General features: G+C 41.8%; 1 protein-coding gene across 3 annotated transcripts in view; it reads right to left on the bottom strand.

Annotated features, from left to right (window-relative positions):
- LOC142194776 (complement receptor type 1-like) overlaps nucleotides 1–25,591 on the bottom strand; it is a 114,184-nt gene that overhangs the window by 33,893 nt on the left and 54,700 nt on the right. For all 3 annotated transcript variants that reach the window (XM_075264121.1, XM_075264122.1, XM_075264123.1), the window contains 8 exons: nucleotides 25,051–25,245; nucleotides 20,973–21,069; nucleotides 13,515–13,594; nucleotides 11,641–11,820; nucleotides 8,982–9,161; nucleotides 8,687–8,869; nucleotides 5,550–5,652; nucleotides 3,422–3,498 (listed from right to left, as the gene is read on the bottom strand). In XM_075264121.1, the coding sequence (XP_075120222.1) occupies nucleotides 3,422–3,498; nucleotides 5,550–5,652; nucleotides 8,687–8,869; nucleotides 8,982–9,161; nucleotides 11,641–11,820; nucleotides 13,515–13,594; nucleotides 20,973–21,069; nucleotides 25,051–25,245 (1,095 nt within the window). The remainder of the gene's footprint in view (nucleotides 1–3,421; nucleotides 3,499–5,549; nucleotides 5,653–8,686; nucleotides 8,870–8,981; nucleotides 9,162–11,640; nucleotides 11,821–13,514; nucleotides 13,595–20,972; nucleotides 21,070–25,050; nucleotides 25,246–25,591) is intronic.

The following is a 25,591-nucleotide window of genomic DNA, read 5'->3' as shown; positions in this document are numbered from 1 at the left end:
TTCCTGTCTTATCTCCTTCTCCTGCACCATCAAAGGCACCATCAGGCGCTTCTTTACAACAACCCACCATCTCTCAGACATTGGAGCGGCGGCAGAAATACACTGCTAACCACCCACACACGCAAGCCTTGAACGCCAACATCGCTAAACTGCTGGCCCAGGAGATGTTGGCGTTCCGGCTTGTTGAAACTCCCGCCTTCCTGGACCTGATGGCAACTGCGGCACCTCGCTATGCCGTCCCTAGCCGTCACTACTTCTCCCGGTGTGCCGTCCCCGCCTTGCACCAGCACGTGTCACTCAACATCAGGCGGGCCCTTAGTTCCGCGCTTTGCACAAAGGTCCACTTGACCACCGACGCGTGGACAAGTGCATGCGGACAGGGACGCTACATTTCACTGACGGCACACTGGGTGAATGTAGTTGAGGCTGGGACTGCTTCCCAAACTGGCCCGGTGTACCTCGTCTCCCCGCCTAACATTCCTGGCAGGGACACGAGAAGAACACCCCCCTCCTCCTCCTCCGCCACCGCCTCCTCCTCCGCCACCGCCTCCTCCTCCGCTGTTAGATTGACCCCAGCTACGAGTTGGAAACGTTGCAGCACTGGCGTTGGTAGACGTCAGCAGGCTGTGCTGAAGCTGATCAGCTTGGGGGACAGACAGCACACTGCCTCCGAGGTGAGGGATGCCCTCCTCGATGAGACGGCAATATGGTTTGAGCCGCTGCACCTGGGCCCAGGCATGGTCGTTTGTAATAATGGCCGGAACCTGGTAGCAGCTCTGGAGCTTGCCGGACTCCAACATGTTCCATGCCTGGCCCACGTCTTCAACCTAGTGGTGCAACGTTTCCTAAAGAGCTACCCCAATGTTCCAGAGCTACTGGTGAAAGTGCGGCGCATGTGCGCCCACTTTCGCAAGTCGACAGTAGCCGCTGCTAGCTTAAAATCTCTCCAGCAACGCCTGCATGTGCCACAACACCGGCTTTTGTGCGACGTCCCCACACGCTGGAACTCAACGTTTCAGATGTTGAATAGAGTGGTTGAGCAGCAGAGACCTTTGATGGAATACCAGCTACAAAACCCTAGGGTGCCACAAAGTCAGCTGCCTCAGTTTCACATCCATGAGTGGCCATGGATGAGAGACCTTTGTGACATCCTACGGGTCTTTGAGGAGTCCACAAGGAGGGTGAGCTCTGAGGATGCGATGGTGAGCCTTACAATCCCGCTCTTGTGTGTTCTGAGAGAATCCCTGATTGACATCAGGGATAACTCAGATCACACAGAGGAGTTAGGGATAGCATCCGATCCGTCACAGCTGGAGAGTAGGTCCACACATCTGTCCGCTTCACTGCGTTTAATGGAGGAGGAGGAGGAGGAGGAGGAGGAAGAAGAGTTGTCCGATGATGTGATGGTGATACAGGAGGCTTCCGGGCAACTTCGAATCGTCCCATTGTTGCAGCGCGGATGGGTAGACATGGAGGATGAGGAGGAAATGGAGATTGAACTTTCCGGTGGGGCCAGAGGAGTCATGCCAACTAACACTGTGGCAGACATGGCTGAGTTCATGTTGGGGTGCTTTACAACCGACAAGCGTATTGTCAAAATCATGGAGGACAACCAGTACTGGATCTTTGCTATCCTTGACCCCCGGTATAAAAACAACATCTCGTCTTTTATTCCGGTAGAGGGGAGGGCCAATCGCATCAATGCTTGCCACAGGCAATTGGTGCAGAATATGATGGAGATGTTTCCAGCATGTGACGTTGGCGGCAGGGAGGGCAGTTCCTCCAGTAGGCAACCAAGTTCTCACCGGTCCACACAAACGAGGGGCACACTGTCTAAGGTCTGGGACACCTTGATGGCACCCCCTCGCCAAAGTGCCGCCACGGAGGGTCCTAGTGTCACCAGGCGTGAGAAGTATAGGCGCATGTTGCGGGAATACCTTTCCGACCACAGCCCTGTCCTCTCCGACCCCTCTGCGCCCTACACGTATTGGGTGTCGAAGTTGGACCTGTGGCTTGAACTTGCCCTATATGCCTTGGAGGTGCTGTCCTGTCCTGCCGCCAGCGTCCTATCTGAGAGGGTGTTCAGTGCAGCCGGTGGCATCATCACTGACAAGCGCACCCGTCTGTCAGCTGAGAGTGCCGACCGGCTCACTTTGATAAAAATGAACCACCACTGGATAGAGCCTTCATTTTTGTGCCCACCTGTGTAAAGCACCCCAACATGAAACTCCATGTCTGTACTCAACCTCTCCAATTCCTCCGCATCCTCATACTCATCCACCATAAGCGTTGCACAATTCTGCTAATACTAGGCTCCCTCCAACATGATTTCCCCCAACTCTGCTGGTTAGAGGCTCCCTCCACCCTGATTTCCACCAACTCTGCTGGTTAGAGGCTCCCTCCACCCTGCTTTCCCACAACTCTGCTGGTTAGAGGCTCCCTCCACCATGAATTTGCCCAAACTGGGCTGGTTAGAGGCTCCCTCCACCATGAATTGGTCCAAACTGGGGTTTTTAGAGGCTCCCTCCACCATGAATTGGTCCAAATTGGGGTTTTTAGAGGCTCCCTCCACCATGAATTTGCCCAAACTGGGCTGGTTAGAGGCTCCCTCCACCATGAATTGGTCCAAACTGGGGTTTTTAGAGGCTCCCTCCACCATGAATTTGCCCAAACTCTGCTGGTTAGAGGCTCAATCCACCCTGATTTTCAAAACAAATGTTGGTGCCAACCTCAACTTACTACAAGGGCCAAATTCACTGCTGGTGACAAGCTCTCCTCACTGCAAGTGCCAAATACACATGTTTCAAGGTGTTTTCCTACTGTCAGAGAGGTGGTATTGAGTGTGTAAAGTGTGTAGTTGTTAGGCTGTGATGTTGGGGTAATAGAGGGTCTTTGGTGTGTTAGATGCCCCCAGACATGCTTCCCCTGCTGTCCCAGTGTCATTCCAGAGGTGTTGGCATCATTTCCTGGGTTGTCATAGTGGACTTGGTGACCCTCCAGACACGGATTTGGGTTTCCCCCTTAACGAGTATCTGTTCCCCATAGACTATAATGGGGTTCGAAACCCGTTCGAACACACGAACATTGAGCGGCTGTTCGAATCGAATTTCGAACCTCGAACGTTTTAGTGTTCGCTCATCTCTATTCTCCATCATTGCTTCCACTATATGACAGGTCACTCACTTTAACTACTTCATGACTGTACATTTTCCCTGGTTCATGACCAGGAACATTTTAATTTTTTCTTGGTAAATCAGTTTTTTAGTTTCATATTTATGCAGATTTGCAGGAAAAAAAAACCCTCCAACATTAGACATCTGTAAGCTCTAAATGATGGATCTAAAGATTAGAATACTGTATACTTTATGAATGTCTGTTTCTTTATACACAGCTTAAGAAGATGATAGGTTTAGTACTGTACCTTCACATTCAGGAATGGGCAAACTCCAACTTTGATTTGACAGACAGCGTCTATAGGAGATATCCTTAATCTTGTACCTAAAATAAATAAATGATAATTGGCTATCACTTGTTTCTCTACTAGCAAACTGTTGTTAGAAACTGTAACATTAACTGTCACCTGGAGAAACAAGTATAATACATGTATATCATTGCAAGGGTCCCATAATAGGAGTTGTCCCTGCATGATCACTTTATTGAGGACTCCTGTGATTAACAGACCCCAATGCACTACAAAAAAAACACTATAAGTGCCCAACTGAATTTCATTTCACAGGGTACACAGATTAGGAATCCAAACAAACAAATACAATACACAACCAGACTCTTGTACTAATATAATGGAGGCTCCGCAGCTGCACGGACACCGTCCTCCAGGTAAGAACAAAACTGCAAAAATATCCAAGTAAAAAACTTGTATCCAGCACGAAGTATAACTTTTATTTCAGTAACAAATTGTCCATAAAACTTTGCTCACAACACGACATTTAAGCATAGAAATAAAATCCAAGAGACATACCAAAAACTAGACGAGACACTAGCAACACGACATGAAGAACCGCTTGCGCGTTTCGGGGAGAGACCCCTTAGTTCTTCATGTCGTGTTGCTAGTGTCTCGTCTCGTTTTTGGTATGTCTCTTGGATTTTATTTTTATTCAGCGCAATTTATGTTTTTGTTAAGAACCCTCAATAAAGTACTTGGTGATTCAACGTTTTGGAGTAGCGCAGTGTCCTTATCATCCATTGGTCATCATTTCCCATTTGCTTCTCCCCGAGGGGGAGTTGGATTGTTATACTGCTGCTGTGATCTCCAGTGCTACAAGCTCTACCAGGCTGTCAATCACTTTCTACCACCATAGAAAGTGACAGCAGAAGTTTGCTCGGTACTCTATTTGTTGTAATATTGGGTAGGGGGCCCACTTGGATGTGTTCAGTGGCGTAAATACCACCATAGCAGCGGTAGCAGCTGCCACAGGGCCCGGGGCATTAGGGGCCCGGTGACAGCTGCTACCGCTGCTATCATTATGCTCGGAGGTCTTTTCGGACCCCCGAGTATAATGATCAGGGCCCCCTGTTGGTAGAATACTTTCCACCAACAGGGGGCCCCGAAGCTGCAGCAGCGGCTGAGACACAGGAGCTGCAGGTCTGGCTCCTCTCAGCGCTGCAGGACGCTCCCCCTCTCTCCCCCCTCCCTTTCTCTGCTGTCCTCTGCCCACCAATGAGAGGAGGAGGCGGGGCTTATCCCTGCCGAGCTCCTGCCGTCCGTCCTGCACTGGAGGAAGAAGGAAAATGAAACTAAAGCTACACAGGTACGTACTGGGGTTACTTATTAATGTCAGGCATATGGGGTGATTACTTGTGTTTTAGTAACTCCATGTGCCTCATAGTAATAGCAGTTAACCCCATCATCTCCCTGACATTAACCCCTGTGTGCCTCACCATAAGAGTTACTGATGTGTGAGACATATGGGGGTAATAATAATGAAGATACTTTATTATTACCTCCATGTCTCTCACATATCAGTAACCCTTATGGTGAGGCACACATGGGTTAATGTCAGGGAGATGATGGGGTTAACTTCTATTAATATGAGGCACATGGAGTTACTAAATTGTAATGCACATGACCAGATTTTTTATCCACAATTTGTCCTGGTATAGCGGTCAGCGGGTGACGTGACAGTATTTAGTCCTGTAGGGGCCACTAAGGGACATAATACTGTGTGCAGGGGCCACTATTGGGTATAATACTGTGTGCAGGGGCCACTATTGGGTATAATACTGTGTGCAGGGGCCACTATTGGGTATAATACTGTGTGCAGGGGCCACTATGGAACATAATAGAGCGCGCAAGAATGCGTAGGAGGGACTCGGTCGAGATCTTCGGTGTCGGGGGGGCCCCATGTCAAAAGTTCGCCACGGGGCCCCGCCATTCCTAGTTACGCCACTGGATGTGTTTGTCCCCTTTGTGCTGAACCCATAGCTATGTATCTGGTTCTCACATCATACAATGCAAAAAAACACAGAAAAATAACTACATATTGGATTTAAAAAAATAAAAGCAATCTAAAACAATTCATTTTACTCACCCAGTGTTACAGGTATACGCTATAATATCCTCATATGAGAATGAACTAGAATTGTGCAAAATTCTTCCATGAGGCACAGTTTCTGGTGCTTTACATGTCTTTCCTGAAGAAAAGAAAAAAATTCAAAAACAAAGTATTTTACAATATTTTCTAGAACACAATTCTACAATGACTCACTTGTACTTATTTAAGGGCTCCTTGTATATCACGATATTCTCTCCTAGGATCAATGTCATAATACAGGTGCAACTGTAGCAGCATGAAATATTCATGCAACAATTTATTATTTTACCTTCGTTTTACAGATAACTGTATACTGCATTATCAAAGTTCAACGGCAACTATACAACCTCACAATTTTTTTGTCTGGAAAAGTAATGGCCACTATAATGATAACGACACCCTTGCCCAAGTACAATGAGTCACATCAAGAATGTACTTAAACTACATCACCACCGTTTCTATGCATAGGCACAGTTAGTATTATTTCGGGTTGTATATATATTACAGCTTTGCTTTGGTGCGCTACACCCTCTCTGACAAAACACATAAAACATGGCATAAAGCTAGACCCAACCCTACAGTAAATATTCATCCCAAGTGGATGTGGTTAGGAGACTTTTCAGACCCCCCCACCCCCTTCCCGAGTATAATGATCAGAGGCCAAGGGGAGGTGAGGGAACATAAAAGTGTGGTGAGGTGAGGGAACATAAACAGTATTATTTAGCTCTCCTAGCTCTGGCAGGCTTTGGGCGAAGTGACGATGAAGATAAAGATGGCCGACATCAGCTGGTAGTACACCAGAGGCAAAGAGAGGTAAGTAACACTGTTTTTTTTATGTTTGTATCCTTCCCTAGGTCTGATTATTATAATAGTATAATAATTGTTCATGGGTAGTCCACAATGGGGCATAATATTGTGTGCAGGGGTCACTATGCGGCATAATACTTTGTGCAGGGGCCACTATGGAACACAATAGTGCCTGCAGAAATGTGAGGGGCGGTGGGGGGAAGTCAGTCAGTCAGGGCTAAGACCCATCCCCCATGTCAAAAGTTCGCTACAGGGCCCCGACATTCCTAGTTACGCCACTGTGAACATGGTAAGGTCAACTTTTTGATATATTTTCACACAGTGTGCTCCAGCATGGTGTCATTACTGTAGAACTGTGTCTATGAGGTGGTGTGGTCTTAGCCTGGCAGCACAGGTGCTGGATTGCTTCCCCTGTGGGTGCTGTGTTCTGGTGGACATAGGAATAGGTGCCACTAGTAAAAAGCTATTTTTGTCACGGAAAGTTGAAGGCACCCAGGCGTTTTCTCCGCAGTGGGAACTTCATTCAGAAGAAGGGCTACTTGACAAAACACTCGTGTCTATCACATTGGGAGCTGCTGCTACAGAAGGACTCTTCATCCTGGCTCACAAAGTGGCGTCCAGCATGGAAGATCCCACTTATTAGGGTATACTGTATGCACAAAGGTTGTCCCTTATTCTAAATAAATTCATTACAGTACTTATACTGTACCACTATGTATTAGCCCACTGCTCAGCTTATTGTTCTGAAGACTAAGACTTGAAATTTTCTAAATTATCAAAATATTTTATATGCTGACAACCTGCTAATTTGCTAGTAATACATAAAAGGCCTAAATTCCCAGAACATGAGATGCTTCTGACCCTAGGTTCACTCTAGCAGTCACGTTTCTCAACCTGAAAGACTGAGACCCTGTTCGCTTAAAAAGCGGTTACCTGCAGACCCCATAGACTTATCTCTTCCACGATTTTAAGCAGAATCCTACAGAAACTCCAACACAGATGTGAATCCAGCCTTAGCAGAGACTCTTTGTTATGACTCTTTGAGCAGGCGCCTCTGCATGGCATCTAATATGCACTAGCAGGTGATATAGACAGAGTTTATCTTGATGAAGTGATATGTGGTAGTAGTGCTATGTGTTCAAGGTCTTTCAGTATTGTTTGGACTTTATGTAATACTATTATTTGTGATGTTGGTATTGGTATAGTGTCTTTTATTCAGCATGTTGGTAATATTTAGTAACTGTGTAGTAGTGTTATGTGTTTAATGTCTTTCAGTATTATTTGGCTTTTATGTAGTGTGGTATTATTGGTAATCTGGTTCTTGATGTACGTTTTATTTAGTAACAGCATGATGGTAATAGGTATGATTATGTGAATATTGTTCGCTCCTTGTACTGTGGTGTTATTTGTTGACTATATGCTGGTGGAATATGTTTTATAAATGAATAGGGGCCCACAATACTTTGGAGCCAGCTTTGATATACAGCGCAATCCCTCTTCATTATATATATATATATATATATATATATATATATATATATATATATATATATATATATATAACATTATATACAGCGCTGTCCCTCTTCATTACCTACAATGCTCTCATCATCATTATATAGTGTCGACTATGTCATTATATATAATGTTTTCCTTATTATATACAGTGGCATGTCTTATAATGTACATTGTCCTCAGTTATTATATACAGTGGCATGGTATAATATAGTGTCCTTTGTTATCATTACATAAAGGATTGTGGCTGTTGTCTGTATTACTTTTGGGATGTGCTAAATGAGTTATGTACTATTTATGAATCACATGTGGTAGTTTGTGGCTGTTACTGGAAAAAAAATGGGAGGGGGGGGGGGGCGCATAACTAAAAATTTGTGCAACACTACGCCTTTTCCTACCCTTTTTATTGTCAGTCCTAATTATGAGTGACCACACCCCCAAAAAGTCCGAGCCCTTCCCCTTCCCTGACACCTGATTGCGCTCCTGTCGGGAGTACAGAACATGGATACCTGTAAATTTTGGCAGCCACCAAAAAAATTAGGAGCAAACTATGTGTGACATTAAACCACTGGTCCATAAAGACCTGTGCATGGTTTATTATCCTAAATAGCGCTGATAGTTTCCCTTTAAGAATGCACGGACTATAAACCTATTGTATTCTATGTTTGGATATTATAATTTATGCCCTTTGGTCTTAACAGCCCAGCAGACCTGTCACTATAATATACTAAATTATGGTGACCAAACCACTTTAAGCTTAATTTACTTTCTAACATCTTTACATAGAAAGTAAGAGTTAAAAGTATACATACGTTTACAGGAGTTAAAGGCAGACCAGACCAAGCCTACACATGTGACCGTATTCAGTTCACCAGAAACAAGTTCAAAGCCTTCTTTACATTTCAATTTCAACGTAGTACCTTCAAGGAAACTTATTTCAGTAGTAGGTTCTTCTAATTCAGCATTTGTTAAGCTCGGAAGTGAATGGCAAACACCTTAAAGAGAAGTAATAATTAACATGTAAATCCATCAATAAGCATTGATAAACTAGGATAGCTGCAATAACAATGATGGCTCTACATGGATACTTTGAAAGTGAACACTTACCTAGACACTTTGGCAGCTCAGGTTCCCATTTACTACTTTCATTACATTTTACAGTACTAGATCCAATCATTCTATATTGTGGCCAGCACTGAAATCTCACCGCTGAATTCAAAGAGTATGGGCTTGTAAATCCTGATAATTTTGATGCGTTTTCCACATATGGAGTAGGACATCTAATATCTACAAATGAATAGGAAAACACAAGTGAAACTTGAAAAACTATTCACAACTGAACTCATCATATGTACAGTCCGACCATGTCAGCACACGAGGGGGTGTTTTCATTCAGAACATCTCAGGAGAAACTGCCAGGTGGGGAGCATATTTCCCGCCTGGACTCCATGGATAACAAGGGGAGACATCGACCTCATCCCTGATGTGAACCCCCATTCATTACCATATAGCGCTAAATATCATGTACCCCTGATACAAACTTCTGAGGAGACCCTGTGATATATCATGTGTTCCCAATTTCCCTTCACACCCCCATTATGTACCATATAGTGACCCAACACACATCTCTGATGTGACCCCCATAACATATAATGTAGAGACCTCCATTATATATATTTATTTATATATATGTGTGGCAATTTGTATTAAAGGTGTTTACCCACATCAGTGCCTGAACACGCTGCCTCCAGAGTCTTCTCAATTTCTGTATTTTGTGTCTCCCCTCCTCCCTCTGGCTCAACGGGACACAAAAGACTTATGCATATCAGATAATATGCGAATGCTTGTCCACAATGGCCTCACTGTTATCTGTTTGTTTATATTGAGAGATAACAGTGCAAATAGCTCAATTGTCCTGCAGTGTAACATAGTATATGAATATAAATTCATAACAGTCGTGAAGCCATGTCATTTAGTGTGATAAAAACTAGCCTATATGTTAATCCAGGTTACAAACTATGTATGTGCCAAATTTCATGCAAATCCATTCAGCTGTTTTTGTGTGATCGAGTAATAAACATCCAAACTCACAATCATCCAAACTTTCACATTTATAATATTAGTAGGATAATGCCTCTGTTAGGGTATGTTCACACTGAGTTTTTTGGAGCAGATTTTGACGCAGAATCCGCCTCAAAAAACGTCTCCCACTGACTTCAATGTCAATTCCATGACTGGATGGCGGTGCACTGCCCCAGCATCCCGTTGTGGCTAGCTGCGTGGAAGTGTTCACACGCGGAATGCAAATTGCGCCGTGGGAACATACCTTTAGTGCTCCACACAGTATAATAGCCCTTGTGGCCCCCACATAGCATAACGTCCCTGTGATTAATCAGTTTATATCATATGGTAAAATCATGTGCTTTAACTGTTGTGTTCAGTGTAGCTGAAGTCACTCTACTGTGTCAGCTCTGCCTGTGTAATTGCTAGAGTAATTGTAATGCACAATCCACAGCTCAGGTGACAGAGAAAGAAGGAAGACCCCTATGCTAATTCGATTGGTGGTTGTCTAATTAACAAGTATATTGTGCGACTTGCATTTTAGACATTGCGAGTTCTCCCAGAACCTTACTGATCAAAGCCAGGTCTGTAAGTGATTCCACTATTATTTCACATTGTTTGTATTTGTCTTTGTTTTTATTCCATCTTTTTATTGTTACTGTACCTTTATATTGGCATCAAGTCTAAAATTGAATAAAATTGTCCTTTTGCTCTAACGTTCCCAACATTTTTGGAGATAGTAAATATCGCTCAGCCATGTTACTCCTTTTGTGTGCTATTTTTGGCATTGGTGTCGGCATACTAGTATCTCTTCTTACATTAAAGTGGTGAGTGGTGGCAGTTTTGTGTGGATCCATTAGTGTAAAAGAGTTCTTAACTCCTGTGTAGTATAGTGTGACAGTAAGTGCGAAGAGACTGTGGAAGCAGAGTTGCCATCATTGATTGCATCTAGGATTAAATGTGTGTGTGAGTGAGGTGTAGAGATACCCTACAGATACAGAACTGGTATACAGTGAGTGGATATATCATGGGTGTGCATTCCAATCTCTTAAAACCCCCTTAGTGCCCCCACATATTATAATCTCACCCCTTAGTACCTTCACACAGTACATTGCCCCCCATGTAACCCACATGCAGTATAACAACAACTTGTGGCCCCCACACAATATAATGCTTAGTACCCTTAGTATCCCTCCACACAGAAAAATTTCCTCTTAGTTTGCCCATATGATATCATGCTTTCTTAGCACCCCCACAAAGTATAATTTCCCCCTATGGCTTGCACATAGTATAATGCCACCTTTTGGACCCTACAGAGTATTTTGCTCATGCGGCCCACATACATTATCATACCCCAGACAGTTTCATGCCCCTCTTGTGGGCCTCATACAGTGTTACTCCTTCTTGTGGCACCCAAACCGTTTTAAGTCCCCATTGTGGCCCTCACACAGTAGTATGCCTTACTCTGCCCCTTACCCCTACATCACAGATACAGTTGAATTCAGGGCATGCCACGCATAGTCCAAAACAGTGGAGCAGAACCCAAAAACAGGGACTGCCACACTGAATCCTGGTTGGCTGAAAGTTGTGGGTAAGAGGTTTTAATGTGCAACAGTACAGACTAGAGAACATGATATATACAGATTATAAGTCAGTACTATTCCAGTAAACATTATCTATTCTGCATTATGAAAATATATCTAACCTTTGCACTCTGGGGGATTAGAACTCCACTCTCCTGTTCCTGTACAAGAAATACTCTGTTCACCTATAAGCGCTAGCCTTCCATTGCATGTATATGTAACAGAATCAAGATAATCATAATCTTCTTTTTCTGGATAATAATGTCCATTTTTAATATTTGGTGGTGAGGTGCAGGAAATCACTAAAAGAAATAAATAATGACATAAATAAATATGTGTATAACAACTCTTGGTTTAGTAAAAAAATAAAACAAAAAAAAAGCCTCAAGTCAATGCTTGAGAGAAAGTATTTTATTCTATGCAGTGTACAGTACTGTAAATGCCAAAAAATTCTAATAAAATAGATACATCTTCACCTGTAGGTGCTTTAAGATAATGGTTAATATTATATTAACAAACCTTTGAAGACCAAGTTTTCCAATGTCTAAATGATCATGAACACAATTTAATTCCACAAAGGTAAATAATGTATCTTTTGAAAAGGGGCTCTATAAGCAAAATTTTTCTGTATGAGCCCCACATATGTCTGAATAGCCTTTAAAAAGGCTATTCAGGCACCGGTAATCTTATTTTAAACCCCCGTCCCGTTTTAAAATAAAACTGTAAAAACGTATAGGTAAATCATACCTGAACGTGCACCCTGGGCGGTGATGCACGATCCGACGTCATCTTCTGGCACGCCTACCTCTTCTTTCTTCTTCTTTCAGCGACGCCCTCCGGTCCTGGCTCTTTCCTGGCTTCATCGTAGTCTTCTTTCGGCGGTTCAAATCTGATTGGTTGAAATCCGGCACGTGCACACTGCCATTGAGAAAAATGGCGCCAGAGTGTGCACAGTAGCAGTGAGCACTACTGTGCACGCGCCGGATTTCAACCAATCGGATTTGAACCGCCGGCAGAGGAGGACGATGAAGCTGGGACCAGAAGGCGTCGCCGAAAGAAGAAAGAAGAGATAGGCATGCCAGAAGATGACGTCGGACCATGGATCACCACCCAGGGTGCACGTTCAGTTATGTTTTACCTATATGTTTTTATAATTTTATTTTAAAACGGGACTGGGGTTTAAAATAAGATTACCGATGCCTGAATAGCCTTTTCAAAGGATATTCATGCATATGTGTGGCTCATGCAACAAAATTTAGCTGATAGAGCCCCTTTAATTTCATTACTTTGGTTATTTTTGGGCTTCAACATGGTACCAAGACAGAACTGGTATACTGGTATATTTATTGAAATGTTTTAATGTTTATTTAGCATGTATGGGAAATCCGAATTGATGTAAATTTGCTTGAGTTTCTTTTTGTGATTTAAAGAGTTATTTCTAATTTGGCAAATCGATGCCAAAATCGTAGTAACTGCTCCCTAGTCCTGATCTTGGTGCCACTGTATGCAGAGCTGTGTTCACTGTGCCTCTGTGAATGCACACAGAGTCCCCATGGTTCTGTACTACAGTGTCAGAGGTACTGTGCAGTACTGTATAGTTCATATGTATCACATCATATTATACAGTATATATATTCTATCCTAGAAGTGCTGCTTAATACCATTTTTTTCTGTCAATACACTCAATAAATTGAAAAAACTAAATTGGACGCATGCAGAGGTAAAGTAGTCATGGCTATAGACTGTTATGACTGTTATATAACATCTCAGAGGTAGGGAAAATGATATAGTAAGATTTTTTTAATTCTATTTAAATTTTATTTTGTTTCATAAAAATCTATATACTGTGTCTATATTAGGTTGATAAGAATATTATAGGTATGTCTACCATTTTAAAAATGCCAATTTTCACCATCAAGACCCTCTGCTCTGACTGCTCGATGGAATGCACCAGTTTCTATTTCAGTTTTCTTATTCATTATTATTTTTACATTACCTGTACATATAGGGACATAATTACTCCATGTTCCATCAGCCATACAATCTCTGTAATTCCTTCTTGATGAAATTCTATATCTAAAATAGAAAATTCATATTTACCAAAATATACAAAAGTAGTAAGAATATGCATGATATGAAGCTAAAAATGATTAAGTTTAATAAATTTTAGATAAACTTAAAGAGGTTGTCCCATCTCAAGGATCCTATCTATACTGGTAGCTTATGTAAATTGAAGACTTTTCCTAAATATATTGCTTTAGAAATTCTGCTTTGTTCTCCTGCTATGTGACCTTATTCCTCTAATTGGTTACACAGTGTTGCTATGACCACAGACCTATGAGATAGGACAAATTATATCACTTACTCAGTGCTGGAAGGACAATCAGTTAATTGAAGTTTGCTGATAAAGCCTGGTCTGTTATCTCTCTATGTAAACACACAGATAACACTGAGTCCATTCGGTACAAGCATCTGCATATTATCTGATCTGTTGGGAGACTTCTCAGGCCATTTAGCAAGAGGGAGGGGAAGGGAGGAGAAATACAGGAAATGAGAAGAAAATACTTTAACTAGACTGCTGAAAGACTGAGATGGAAAACCTCTTTAATTCAAGTACCTTTCTATGATCTGTTATAGAATCAAGACAATGGAATAATATACTAATATAATGATGGATGCAAACATTCTGTCTGCATCCGTCACTGTTCACTGCAATGTTAAAAACAAGACAGAAGCTTTCTTTTGTTGTGTTTACTTTTCAGACAGAGGATAAAGTACTGTGAGTATGATTTTATCGTCTGTCTAAAAAATTAACAAACATAATAAAATAAATAGACAAGGGTGTACCACTACAACATGTGGCTGCCACTCCAAACCATATAAATAAAATCAAGAGAAAGTACATACGAGAAAATATCAATCAATAACACTGAGAAAGTGAGATGGGGAAACTATGAAGGGGAGAGAGGGGGAGTGTAGGGGAAGGGGAGAGGGGACAGGCATTCTTTCGTGAGTGAGAGAGGGTTTTATGGACAACGATGAGATGGTCACATGGTAGCTGCATATTTCAGTGAAGGAGATGGGCAACAAGTGCAATAGATGGGAATGATTGATCCTCAGCGTGATGCAAGGCCTTGCCCAGGCTGTGTTCACATTGCTGCGCTGCACAGAAATCCAGAAGATTACATGCATTTTTTAAACATGAATGTGGTTTTCTAATAACAAAGGACATGCGATTTTTGAGCAAAAATGCACCGTGTGAACACAACCTTACTAGGAAGTGTATCATGTGACCAGAAGCAATTGTCTGTGAACACAGTTTGCCATGCTACCCACAAATGCAAGATAAAGATGTATCGTGTAAAGAAGAAACCATATATCAGCACAATCCAAAAATACTGCAATCTTCTCTGGGCAAAAGCACTTTAAAAATGGACTTTGGAAAATTGTAAAACTGTTCTGTGCTCAGATGAATCAAATTTTTAAATTCTTTATGAAAACCATGGACGTCAAGTCATGTGGACTGAAGCAGAGGGGGCTATCTGTGCACAGTTCAAAAACATCTGCATCTCTGATGGTGTTGTATTAGTGTCTATGACATGGGCAACTTAGCACCTTTCAAGATGTGTATCAGTGCTAAGCAGCACATAGAGGTTTTAGAACAACAAATGCTTTGATACCGACATCTCCTTCATGGACGGCCTTCTATATTTCAGTGTAGATGACGCTAACCCACACACTACATTCATTACAACAACATGACTTTGCAGAAGGAGTCCAAATGCTGAACTGGCCTACCTGCAGTACAAACTATTCACCAGTAGAAAACATGTCGCACATTATAAAATGACAAATCCAGTAAAGTACTACTTAAAGGGGCTCATTGGGGAAAGTCATTTTTAGCTAAGCACATACTTGCATAGTCTTTAGAAAGGCTATTCCATACATACCTTTTTTATGTAAATCCCCTCAGTAGTTTTTAAATGAGCCCGTTTTTATCCATATGGTAATTCGTTTCCGTGCACTCGGGAAGTGTCTGTGATCACAGTCTGCTATTCTCTATGTGTGTGAGAGCAGAGAGATGAATCATCATCATCAGCAGCCTGTCTGCTGTAATCATACTGACCCGGCCTGCAACATTAAATGTTGATTTTTTTTTTTTTCTTACTTTTAGGGGGTCCTGTCCTACAATGCCAGCGATCAGAGTGAACTCTGATTATTAGCTCAGGGTCTCCAATGTAATGTAGCTATGGGGGTCGCTCTGCAGCAGAGCGGCCGCCATCTTTAAAGACCCGGCATCCGCTGTAATATTTCAGCAGATGTCGGGAAGGAGTTAAATAGCTGTGGGATCAAAATGCTCACTATAACCCTTGATAAATTCTGTGAGCGGTGTAGTTTCCAAAATGGGACCACTTTTTAAGGGGCTCCATTGTACTGGTACTCTAGGGGCTCTGTAAATGCAACATGGCACCTGAAAATTATTCCAGCAAAATCTGCCCTACAAAAGCAAATAGCATTCTTTCCATTCTGAGCCCCGCCATGTAACTATACAGCATTTTATGACCACATATGGAGTATTGCCATGTTCACTAGAATTAGTTTAATGAACTCTGGGATTCTCTCTCCTTTAACCTGTTCTGATCTGTTTTAGGGCTAAAATAATGTTTTCGTCATTTTTAATTTTAATATCCCAATGTTAATAAAATCTGTGAAACAGAGTGTATTCATAATTCTCATTACCCATTATTCCAGCGCTGCCATGTGCCCAAACATTAGTTTACATCCACATGTGGGGTATATCCATGCTTGAGAGAAATTGCACACACAGTGTCCCTTTTGTGCTACAGCCATCCTCCTTGACTATTTGATGAGCAACTTTAAGCATTGAAGGGTTAATTTAATCCTATTTGACAGTTAAAAGTCATCACCCCCTGTCACCCCCACAACATCATCTGAATACACCAGAGAGAAGGAAAGAGAGGTTTATGATGCACAGGCTGACGAGGAATCATAAAGGATATCAAACAAGTACATAAAGCCTTATGCTAGGTTCATATTAGTGTAAGGCGCTAGATCTGTGCGATGTAATTAGCAAAGGGGTGAGAGCGCCTGCAAAGCACACAACCCCTTCGAACAGCTGATCAGCAGGGGCCCTGGGTGTTAGACTTCCACTAATATGCATATCCGTTCTGATGCCAAATGCCCCCGCTGTAGAATGGAACCTGCACATCTCCTGCATATGATGTGGGAATGTCAGGAGTTAGCCAATTACTGGAGTCAGGTACTGTCCTTGCTTGGCCGGGTGTATTCTATTGCACTTCTGCGATCACCATTAGTTTGCCTCCTAGGTCTTTTGGGGGAGGGTGTGGACACGGAAAGCCCGGATTTTATAGGGTTGTCTAGGGTATTATACCAGGCAAGAAAATTGATTGCTTATCATTGGTTGGACCCGAGTCCTCCTTCTCTAGTGGAATTGATATCTAGAGTTAATAATACTATTAGGCTGGAGAAGGGCGTATATATTCAGAGAAAGGCCCAAACTAAATTTGAAAAAATGTGTGGAGCATGGTTGGACACACCTGGCCTCCCAGTCTCTGATTAGGAACAGATCTCTCACTTCAACTTTCTCTGTTTCCTTGATCCCCTGAGTGCTATTCTTTACATGGAAATCAAAGGAGGTTCAGGAGATTTAGCGGGGGGTCCTAATGGACTCCCCCCCCCTCCCTCTTTATATGTTGGATTGTGTCTCCATATTTACTTTGAATTGTTATTGTGTTGCTGTTGTTTTGTCGATTGTTTGATTTTATGTAAAGAAAAATTTGTTAATAAAAATTATCTATAAAAGATAAAAGACTTCCACTAATCTCTTAGATCTCTTAGACACATAGGACCCAACAGACCAGATTTTTAACAAACCACGCAGCTCCCAGTATTTCCATGCTGGGTGTTGCTCACTCACCATATTCTTGATAACCGCAGTTGTGGGTACTATCGTTGTATGGGCCATGTTAATGTTAACAATGGGTGACTAGCATGGCATTGTTATTACTTGTGGCCAAGCTGTGTCAGTACAGCTAATCTGCAAGGGTTCTGCTGGTGGGTCCCAAGAGACAATTCCACTGGTGAGCCCTAGACATCCCAGTCCGACACTGCCGAGCTATCAGATACTTATGTCTTGTGAATAGGAGATAAATGTCCATCATGGAAAAATCCCTTTAATGTCTCTTTGGCATTCTATACTGGGGTGGCATATTCTTAATATAGTCCTCAGCCTTATTAGTAGGACCATCATAGATTCCAGTGATATTTCATACAGATTTTTATCTTTTATAAATAAGCAAATGAATTCCCAAATGCTCCTTGGGCCATTCCCTCAGATTCAGTGTCCATTCCAATGATCCCTTTTTTCTTGTGATCTGCTGCTCCACATGCCGTTGAATCCTCAAGTAGCTCTTGGAGACTCATTTAGATATCTCTATACAAAGTTGTATTTCTCAGTGTTAGAGCAATAGATGAGAATAAAATAAAAATGGTAGCAATGGAATCTGTGTGAGTTGCCCTACAGTAGCGTTTCCCAAACTTTTTGAGTCGAGGAGGACTATTCAGGACAGAAATTCTGTAGGGAGCACTTAACATATTTTACCTAAAACATACAAAGGTGCCAAAGATAACGAGCAATATTTCTAACGAATTGATATTAGATATTACATTTTCTATTAACTTTATTCAAATTTTTTACTTTTTCAGTCACAGTTAAAAAATAAGGAACTTAACTACATATAATGAAAAACAAAAATCCACAAAATCACAGATCCTATTTCTTAAATCGAATTATGTCAGCATCAGTAATCTCTTCAACACTGTAATTGAAAAGTCGTATCACCCAAATCTTGTTCTGGATAATCGCAATATCCATATTTTAACTTTTTAACATAATATCTGAACATACCTGTTCGATGTTGAAGCCGCTGCTCCTACTGAAGGGTCCGTGTCAGTGGTATTAAAGAGGACCTTTCACCAGTTGGGGCATGTGCAGTTATATACGCCGCTAGAAAGCTGCTCGTATTGTGCAGTCACTTGATCCTTGCTGTGTCAGTTTAGTTTGCGCATATTTGCAGTTTTTCGCCACATGTTATTTGAAAAACATTCCTAATTTGGGGATTTCAGCAATGGATCGCTGGCTGAAGACTGGATCCTTCAGAAAAGCATTAAAGAGGCCCTTTCACACTGCTACAAAGCTGACAGTGCGCTGAATTCAGCGTACTATCAGCTTTCCCGCTCTGTGCCCCCAGTGAACAGCTATCGGGTTCGGTACTGTAGCTCTTTACTGTCAGAAGGGCGTTTGACAGTCAGTCAGGAACGCCCTCCCTCACAATAGTGCCTATAGCGCTGTACCGTGAGAGCGGTGAGGAACGCCTCCCTCCCCTCCTGATAGTACTCATCCATAGACGAGTACTGGGGGGGGGGAGCGTTATGGCTGGGCGGTAAGCAATGCCCCCTCTCACAGTACAGCGCTATAGACACTGCTGTGAGGAAGGGTGTTCCTGACTGACTGTCAGAAACAGCCTTCTGACAGTGAAGAGCTACGGTACTGGCACCAATAGCTCTTCAGGGGGGGTACAGAACGGGAAAGCTTTCTAGCGGTATATAAAACCGCTTGTGCCCTAGGAGGTGAAAGGTCCTCTTTAATGCTTTTCTGGTCTTCACCCAGCAATCCATTGCTGAACAACCAAATTAGGAATGTTTTTCGAATAACACGTGGCGAATAACTGCAAATACGGGCGAACCAAAATGACACAGAAAGAATCAAGTGACCGCACAATACTAGCGTAAAAGATGACTAAAGCATTTCCGTCCGTAGGTACAGTTTGTTTGGCGAATATACGAAACCGGCATATTAAACCAGAAAGGGCAGTCTGAGACCAGTTTGGAAGTGCCATCCGACCATGAAACGTTAATCTGCCGGCCTCGTATATTTGCTGAACAGACCGTAGTGCCGCGCCGGTAGAATATTAGGCATGCATGTGAACCAGTATTTTAATTTTGAAACCCTTCACATTTTTCTATTTTTTTATTGTTAACTGTTTAACCCTTTCCCGACATCCGCCGTAATAGTACAGCGCATTCCGGGTGTATAACTATGGTGACTGCTCGGAAGCTGGGCGGCCGCCATAACTGCCGGGTGTCTACTGCTTTACGCAGTAGACAATCGGCGCTAATGTCTCTGATCGGTCCCCGGACCGATCAGAGACATTAACTCCTCTGGTGCTGCGGTCAAAGGCGCTGGAGGCGCCATTTTCTCGGCGGCGCTTGGGCACTGCCATTTTGCCGGTGATCACCAGCGCCTGGAGGCCGACGTCACGTTTCCATGACAGCCGGGAGCCTTGTAAAAGCTCCTCGGCCGGTCTGCATTCACTTTCTTTTGCAGGCTGGTCTATGCAGCCTGCAAAAGAAAGGATGATTTTTTGCAGATCAGACCCCCTTGGGTTCAAGACCCACTAATAAATGCAAAATAAATAAATAAATATATATATATATATATAATTTTTAAAAAAGTATTAAAAATTCAAACCACCCCCCTTTCCCTAGAACATATATAAAAGTAGTTAAATATGTGAAACACATACATGTTAGGTATCCCTGTGTCCGAAATCACCCGCTCTACAAATCTATAAAAATATTTTTCCTGTATGGTAAACGCCGTAGTGGGAAAAATAGTCAAAACTGCCAAACCGCCGTTTTTTCACTGTTTTGATTCTGATAAAAATTTGAATAATAAGTGATCAAAGCAATAGCATTTCCTGAAAATGGTAGAACTAAAAAGTACACCCATCCCCGCAAAAAAAGACGCCCTATGCATCCCCGTACACTTACGTATAAAAAAGTTATGGCTGTCAGAATATGGCGACTTTTAGAAAAAAAAAAAAATTAACACAGTTTTGGATTTTTTAAGGGGTTAAAATATAAATAAAACCATATAAATTTGGTATCCCGGAATCGCAACGAAACACAGAATACAGGGGACATGTCATTTTGGCTGCACAGTGAACGCCGTAAAACCAAAGCCCGTAAGAAAGTCGCAGAAATGCACTTTTTCTTCAAATTCCCCCCTTCTGAATTTTTTTCCAGCTTCCCAGTACATTATACAGAATAATTAATGGTGGCATCATGAAGAAAAATTTGTCCCGCAAAGATTAAGACCTCATATGGCTCTGGGAGCGGAGAAATAAAAAAGTTATGGGGTTTAAAAGGAGGGGAGTCAAAAAGGAAAATAAAAAAAATGCCATTGGCGGGAAGGGGTTAATATCGTGGAGCACCTGTAGATGGCTCGTGGGGCACTTGTTGCTCCACGGAGCACAGTTTGGGAAACACTGCCCTACAGGATTATGTTGGTGCAGTCTCCCTGCAAACTGAATGTAAATTGTTAGCTGCTTTTTCTGAATATAAAACTTACCCATAATTACATGTATATGTTGCTCTGGAGCCAAAGAGAAAATCCTTAGCTAGCATTTCACCATTGTCCACATCTCCAGGATAACCACAGGATCTACCTGTGTGAAAATAAGGCAATATCCAATTAAAGTCTATACATTTACATTATTTAGGACTAAAAGTATTCTGCTATAATTTTCATTTTCAAGTTCTACCAACATATTTTTGTTTTTACATGCCAAATTTTGTGCATTTTAACATGTCATAACATGCTATTTTTAACCTGACCAGGCCTATGTCGTCCTTAAAGGGGTATTCCCAACTGGTTTGTTCACCAACCTGCATGTTGTGTGCTCTGTTCACTTCCTGGTTTTCTCAGTAAATTGGTTGGCAGGGTTTCACTTGATCTGCTAGCTCTCTTCATAGCAGTACATGTTTGTAGTCAGTAATTTGGGATGGTTATAAATAAATTAGCTCAGTATCACTGGAAGATGCACAATATGAAGCTGATGTAGCAGAGCTCGATTTGATAGGTGATGCAAATCCCAAATTTACATGCTACAGAAATAAGAGTCAGCTTGCAATATACTCCATTTTAGGTCTGTGTTTACATACAGACATATCAGACTCCCTGTCTCAGCCCTTATCTGCAAAATCCAATTAACCGACTGATAAGTGGAATAGGGATATAAACAGCTCAAAAATACAAGCTGTTCTGAGCACTCAGCTCCCCCTCATTCCTGCGATCAGGGAACTACGTCACTTGTCCTGGGCGGAGAGATAAAATCATCCCCAGGTACGTGGTTATGGAAACACAGTGTAAGCAATGAATTGAATAATCTCAGATAGCAGCCAATCAAAGCAGTTTTGCTGAAGCAATGTATTTAGGAAAAGTCTTAAATCGACATAAGCTAGCAGTATAAATAGGATGCTTGAGATGGGACAACCCCTTTAACCTCTTAGTGACCAGACTTCATGACTAAACCCCATACTGAGCTATAGCTTTTTTATTTTTCTGTCAATGTATGAGGGGATTGTTTTGTTTTTTTTTTCTTGTGGGACAAGTTTTAATATTTACTGGCACTATTTTGGGGTAGATATATCTCATTGATTAACTTTTATTAACCCTTTGTGAGAAGGAATAAAAAAAAAAAACTTTAATTTTGCCATTGCCTTTTTAGGCTATAAATCTTGAGCCATTGAATGCGCAGCTTATATAACCTTATAAGAGTGCATTCACATGTAGGAAAATGGCGCAGATTCCGCGCTGATTTTGGTGTGAATCCGCATTAGATTCCACGCGGATTCACACCAAAATCAGCACAGAATTCATGCCATTTTCCTCCATGTAAATGCAACCTAATAGTATTTACTGGGTCAATACTATTGCATTGACACCAAAAATTTGTATAATTTTTGTAAGTTTTATTGTTTTTAAGGCCTCACATAGCAAGCCACAGCCAAAAAGCTCTGAAGAAAAGACTCCAGCAGAAATGCACTGCATTTTTTTTCCACAGCACTTTTCAGCACATAATGTCCCTATTATACCTAAACGGAAATCACTAGCATTTTCATACATATAATTGACATGTTGCGATTTACGTTTTTGAAATCTCAGTTTCCACTACAACCAAATTACAGTGTTTGGTTTCTATTTTGTAAGGTCCCATGTAGCGCAATTTTGTAATAACTATTTTTTTTTCATTGCCATTTTCAAAGACCCATAACTTAATTATTTTTTTGTTAACAGAATTGAGCAATGTTTTATTTTTTGAGAGAAGACTACTTTTTTATTGAGGTCATTTTGGGGAAACACATCGCTTTTTCATTGTTTTCTATCATGCTTTTTCGGAGGTTGATAGACAAAAAGAACAAAACAGCAATTCATATTGAAAGTTGTTTTTTTTTTTGTTTTTTTTATAGATACCACCATAAATGCAAAAACTTTGCATGGTCTTTGGTTTTTTATACTTTCATGTATGTAGCTGTGCAAGTTGATTTTTTGTAGATCATGTTGAAGCTTTTATTTACACCATTTTGAGGAATGTCTGGTGTATTGATCACTTCTTTTAAATCTTTTTCCTTCTACGGCATTCATCATGTTCTATTGAGACTTCTGTCGCGATCGGTGTGACTTTCTGTCTGTGCGGTGCAATTCCAAAGCTAATGGGCAATCACTGTTCTCACTATGGGACGGTCGTGGTCATGACAGAAGAAGTGTTCTGTTCTGTTAATATATTTCTAATGTTGTTCCAGAATCCTAACTGTTCTTAATTGTTCTGAAAATGACATTAACCTTCACTGTGCCAAACTTCATCTACCTTAATAAACACTAGTGACAACATGCCTGAAGTAATAGAGCGTTTTCTTTGGCTGCAACATCACCACTACATTCTGCCCATAGGAATGTCAGAGTAGGGCGACATAAGCCAAGCCCATAATAAATTAGGCTTTTTTTTCCCACGCTGATTCTGCTACGGATTCTGTGCCAAAATCAGCGCCAAAATACTCTGTGTGAATAAGAGTATGTTCACACAGAGTTTTTTTGCAGGCGGATTTGGACGCAGAATCCGCCTGCAAATATGGCTCCTATTGCATTGAATGGGAGCCGCTCGTTTCTTTTTCGCACTAGCTAGTAGTGGAACAAACAACATGACCTATCTTGCCGCGGATTCCACCACCTTTTCCGCTAAGTGAACATATACTTATAGAGATGGTGTTCTAAGGAGGATTTACTGTAGTTGGAAAATAATGGGGAAGAAATTAAAATAATGTCTGTGTGCATGTTTTAGCCAGTTCAAAGTTAGTGCAAATATCGACTATACCCGTGATGGCGAACCTATGGCACACGTGCCAGAGAAGGCACGGCGAGTTCTCTATGCTGGTATGCGTGCGGTTGCCCGGATTGCTCACTAACAGAGAATCCCTGAAATTGCACATACAGCTGAAAGCTGTCAGTGTAGGCCGCAAACCACACAACCGCAGCCTACACTGTCTGCAGAGTTTGACCTCTGCCCCTACGCAATCATCAGCACCTTTTCCAAAATGTCTAATGCTGTTTGAAAATTTGACATACCTTTAGACTGTCATGCCTAACTTTACACTGCTCATTTCTGGCAACCTTTTGATGTACTGTCCAAAATTTTGGTGCATTATCTGGGGCACAGTTTAGCATATGAAGCTCCACCAAGTTTTTAACAAGTACCACCCACCTGGCAGATAAGGTGTAGCACTGTTAGGGTAAGTTCACACTGAGTTTTTGGACTGGAACCTGAGGCAGAGGCTGCCTCATGTTCCGGTCCAAAATGCGGGTAGCTGTGACTGGATGCCGGTGCTGTACACCGGCATACAGTCGCACACTCCGCTTCGGATTAGGCTCAAATGAATGGGCCTAGTCAGGAGGGAGTGTCTTCAGGCGGATGTCGCGAGGCGACGGGAGCCGTCTTGATTTCAATGGGACTTTGAGGCGGATACAGCCTCAAAATCCTGACCAAAAAACCCTGTGTGAACTTACCTTTAAGGTCCATTCACATGGAGTTTTTTTGGCGCTGATTTTTACGCTGAATTCACCTCAAAATCAGCCTCCAAAAAAGCCTCCCAATAGAGTTCTATTGGGAGTATTTTTTGGGAGGCTGATTTTGAGGCAGATTCAGCGTCAAAATCAGTGCCAAAAAACTCCATGTGCAATGACCCTAAGGGTCCATTCACACGGAGGAAAATGGTGAGGAATTTGGTGTGGAATTTCAGCACTGAAAAAAAGCCTCCCATTGCAGTCAATGGGTTCCTTTTTCTGCTAGCAGGAGGGAGGCTTTGTTTTTTAGTGCTCAAACTGACGCGGATTCTACACCAATTTCAGCACCATTTTCCTCCGTGTGAATGCACCCTTAAGTGTCTAAAACACTTAGAAAATGAGATGTAAAGCATGCATCCCAGTTTTATTAAGCAAATTATAACAGAATTTTTGTCCATTACTATTAGAATTCTGCCCCAATGTTTGTAAATCAGATACTGTAATGTTCTAATATTGGTCAAAAAGCGCTTACATTTTCATTATCATTATCTGAAACTCTATGTAGTTGTTAGCAAACAGTACAACTCACGTGCACAGAATGTATCTGGCATAAGCCACTCGGTGTTGTCCATGCATGTTGCAACTGCTTTACTGCTAGGAACGCGAATAAAACCAGGTCGGCATGCGAACGAAATCTTTGAACCAACAGGAAATGTAGTTCTATCCAAATATCCTTCTTTGGCTTGTGCATATTCAAGACGTGGTGGAGAGCCACAGACATTTGCTAAAGTGATATGAATTACAAATTAATTAGTAATATAGTTTGTACCAACACTCTGGTCTTGGCTTCTAAATGACAGAACATTGTAGTGATTTTGCTTATGATACCTGTCTGCTCAGAACGAAATCTCTATCTATATACAGATGTTGCACAGTTAACCAAACTTTTGCTGCCTTTGGTTAAACTGCTGCAGTATGATATCTTATCACGGAAGACAACAAAAACCAATGAAAAGTCATTGGAAAATAATTTGCAATTACTTTTCGTTGATTTTTTTGTTGACAACTGTGATAAAAATTAATGCTGCAGCAGTATCCACTTGCAGAAGTTCAGGGTAACTCTGCTACAT

This window comes from Leptodactylus fuscus, chromosome 2, assembly GCF_031893055.1.
Source record: "Leptodactylus fuscus isolate aLepFus1 chromosome 2, aLepFus1.hap2, whole genome shotgun sequence".
Classification (NCBI taxonomy): domain Eukaryota; kingdom Metazoa; phylum Chordata; class Amphibia; order Anura; family Leptodactylidae; genus Leptodactylus; species Leptodactylus fuscus.
This window is presented reverse-complemented; position numbering and strand designations above follow the sequence as displayed.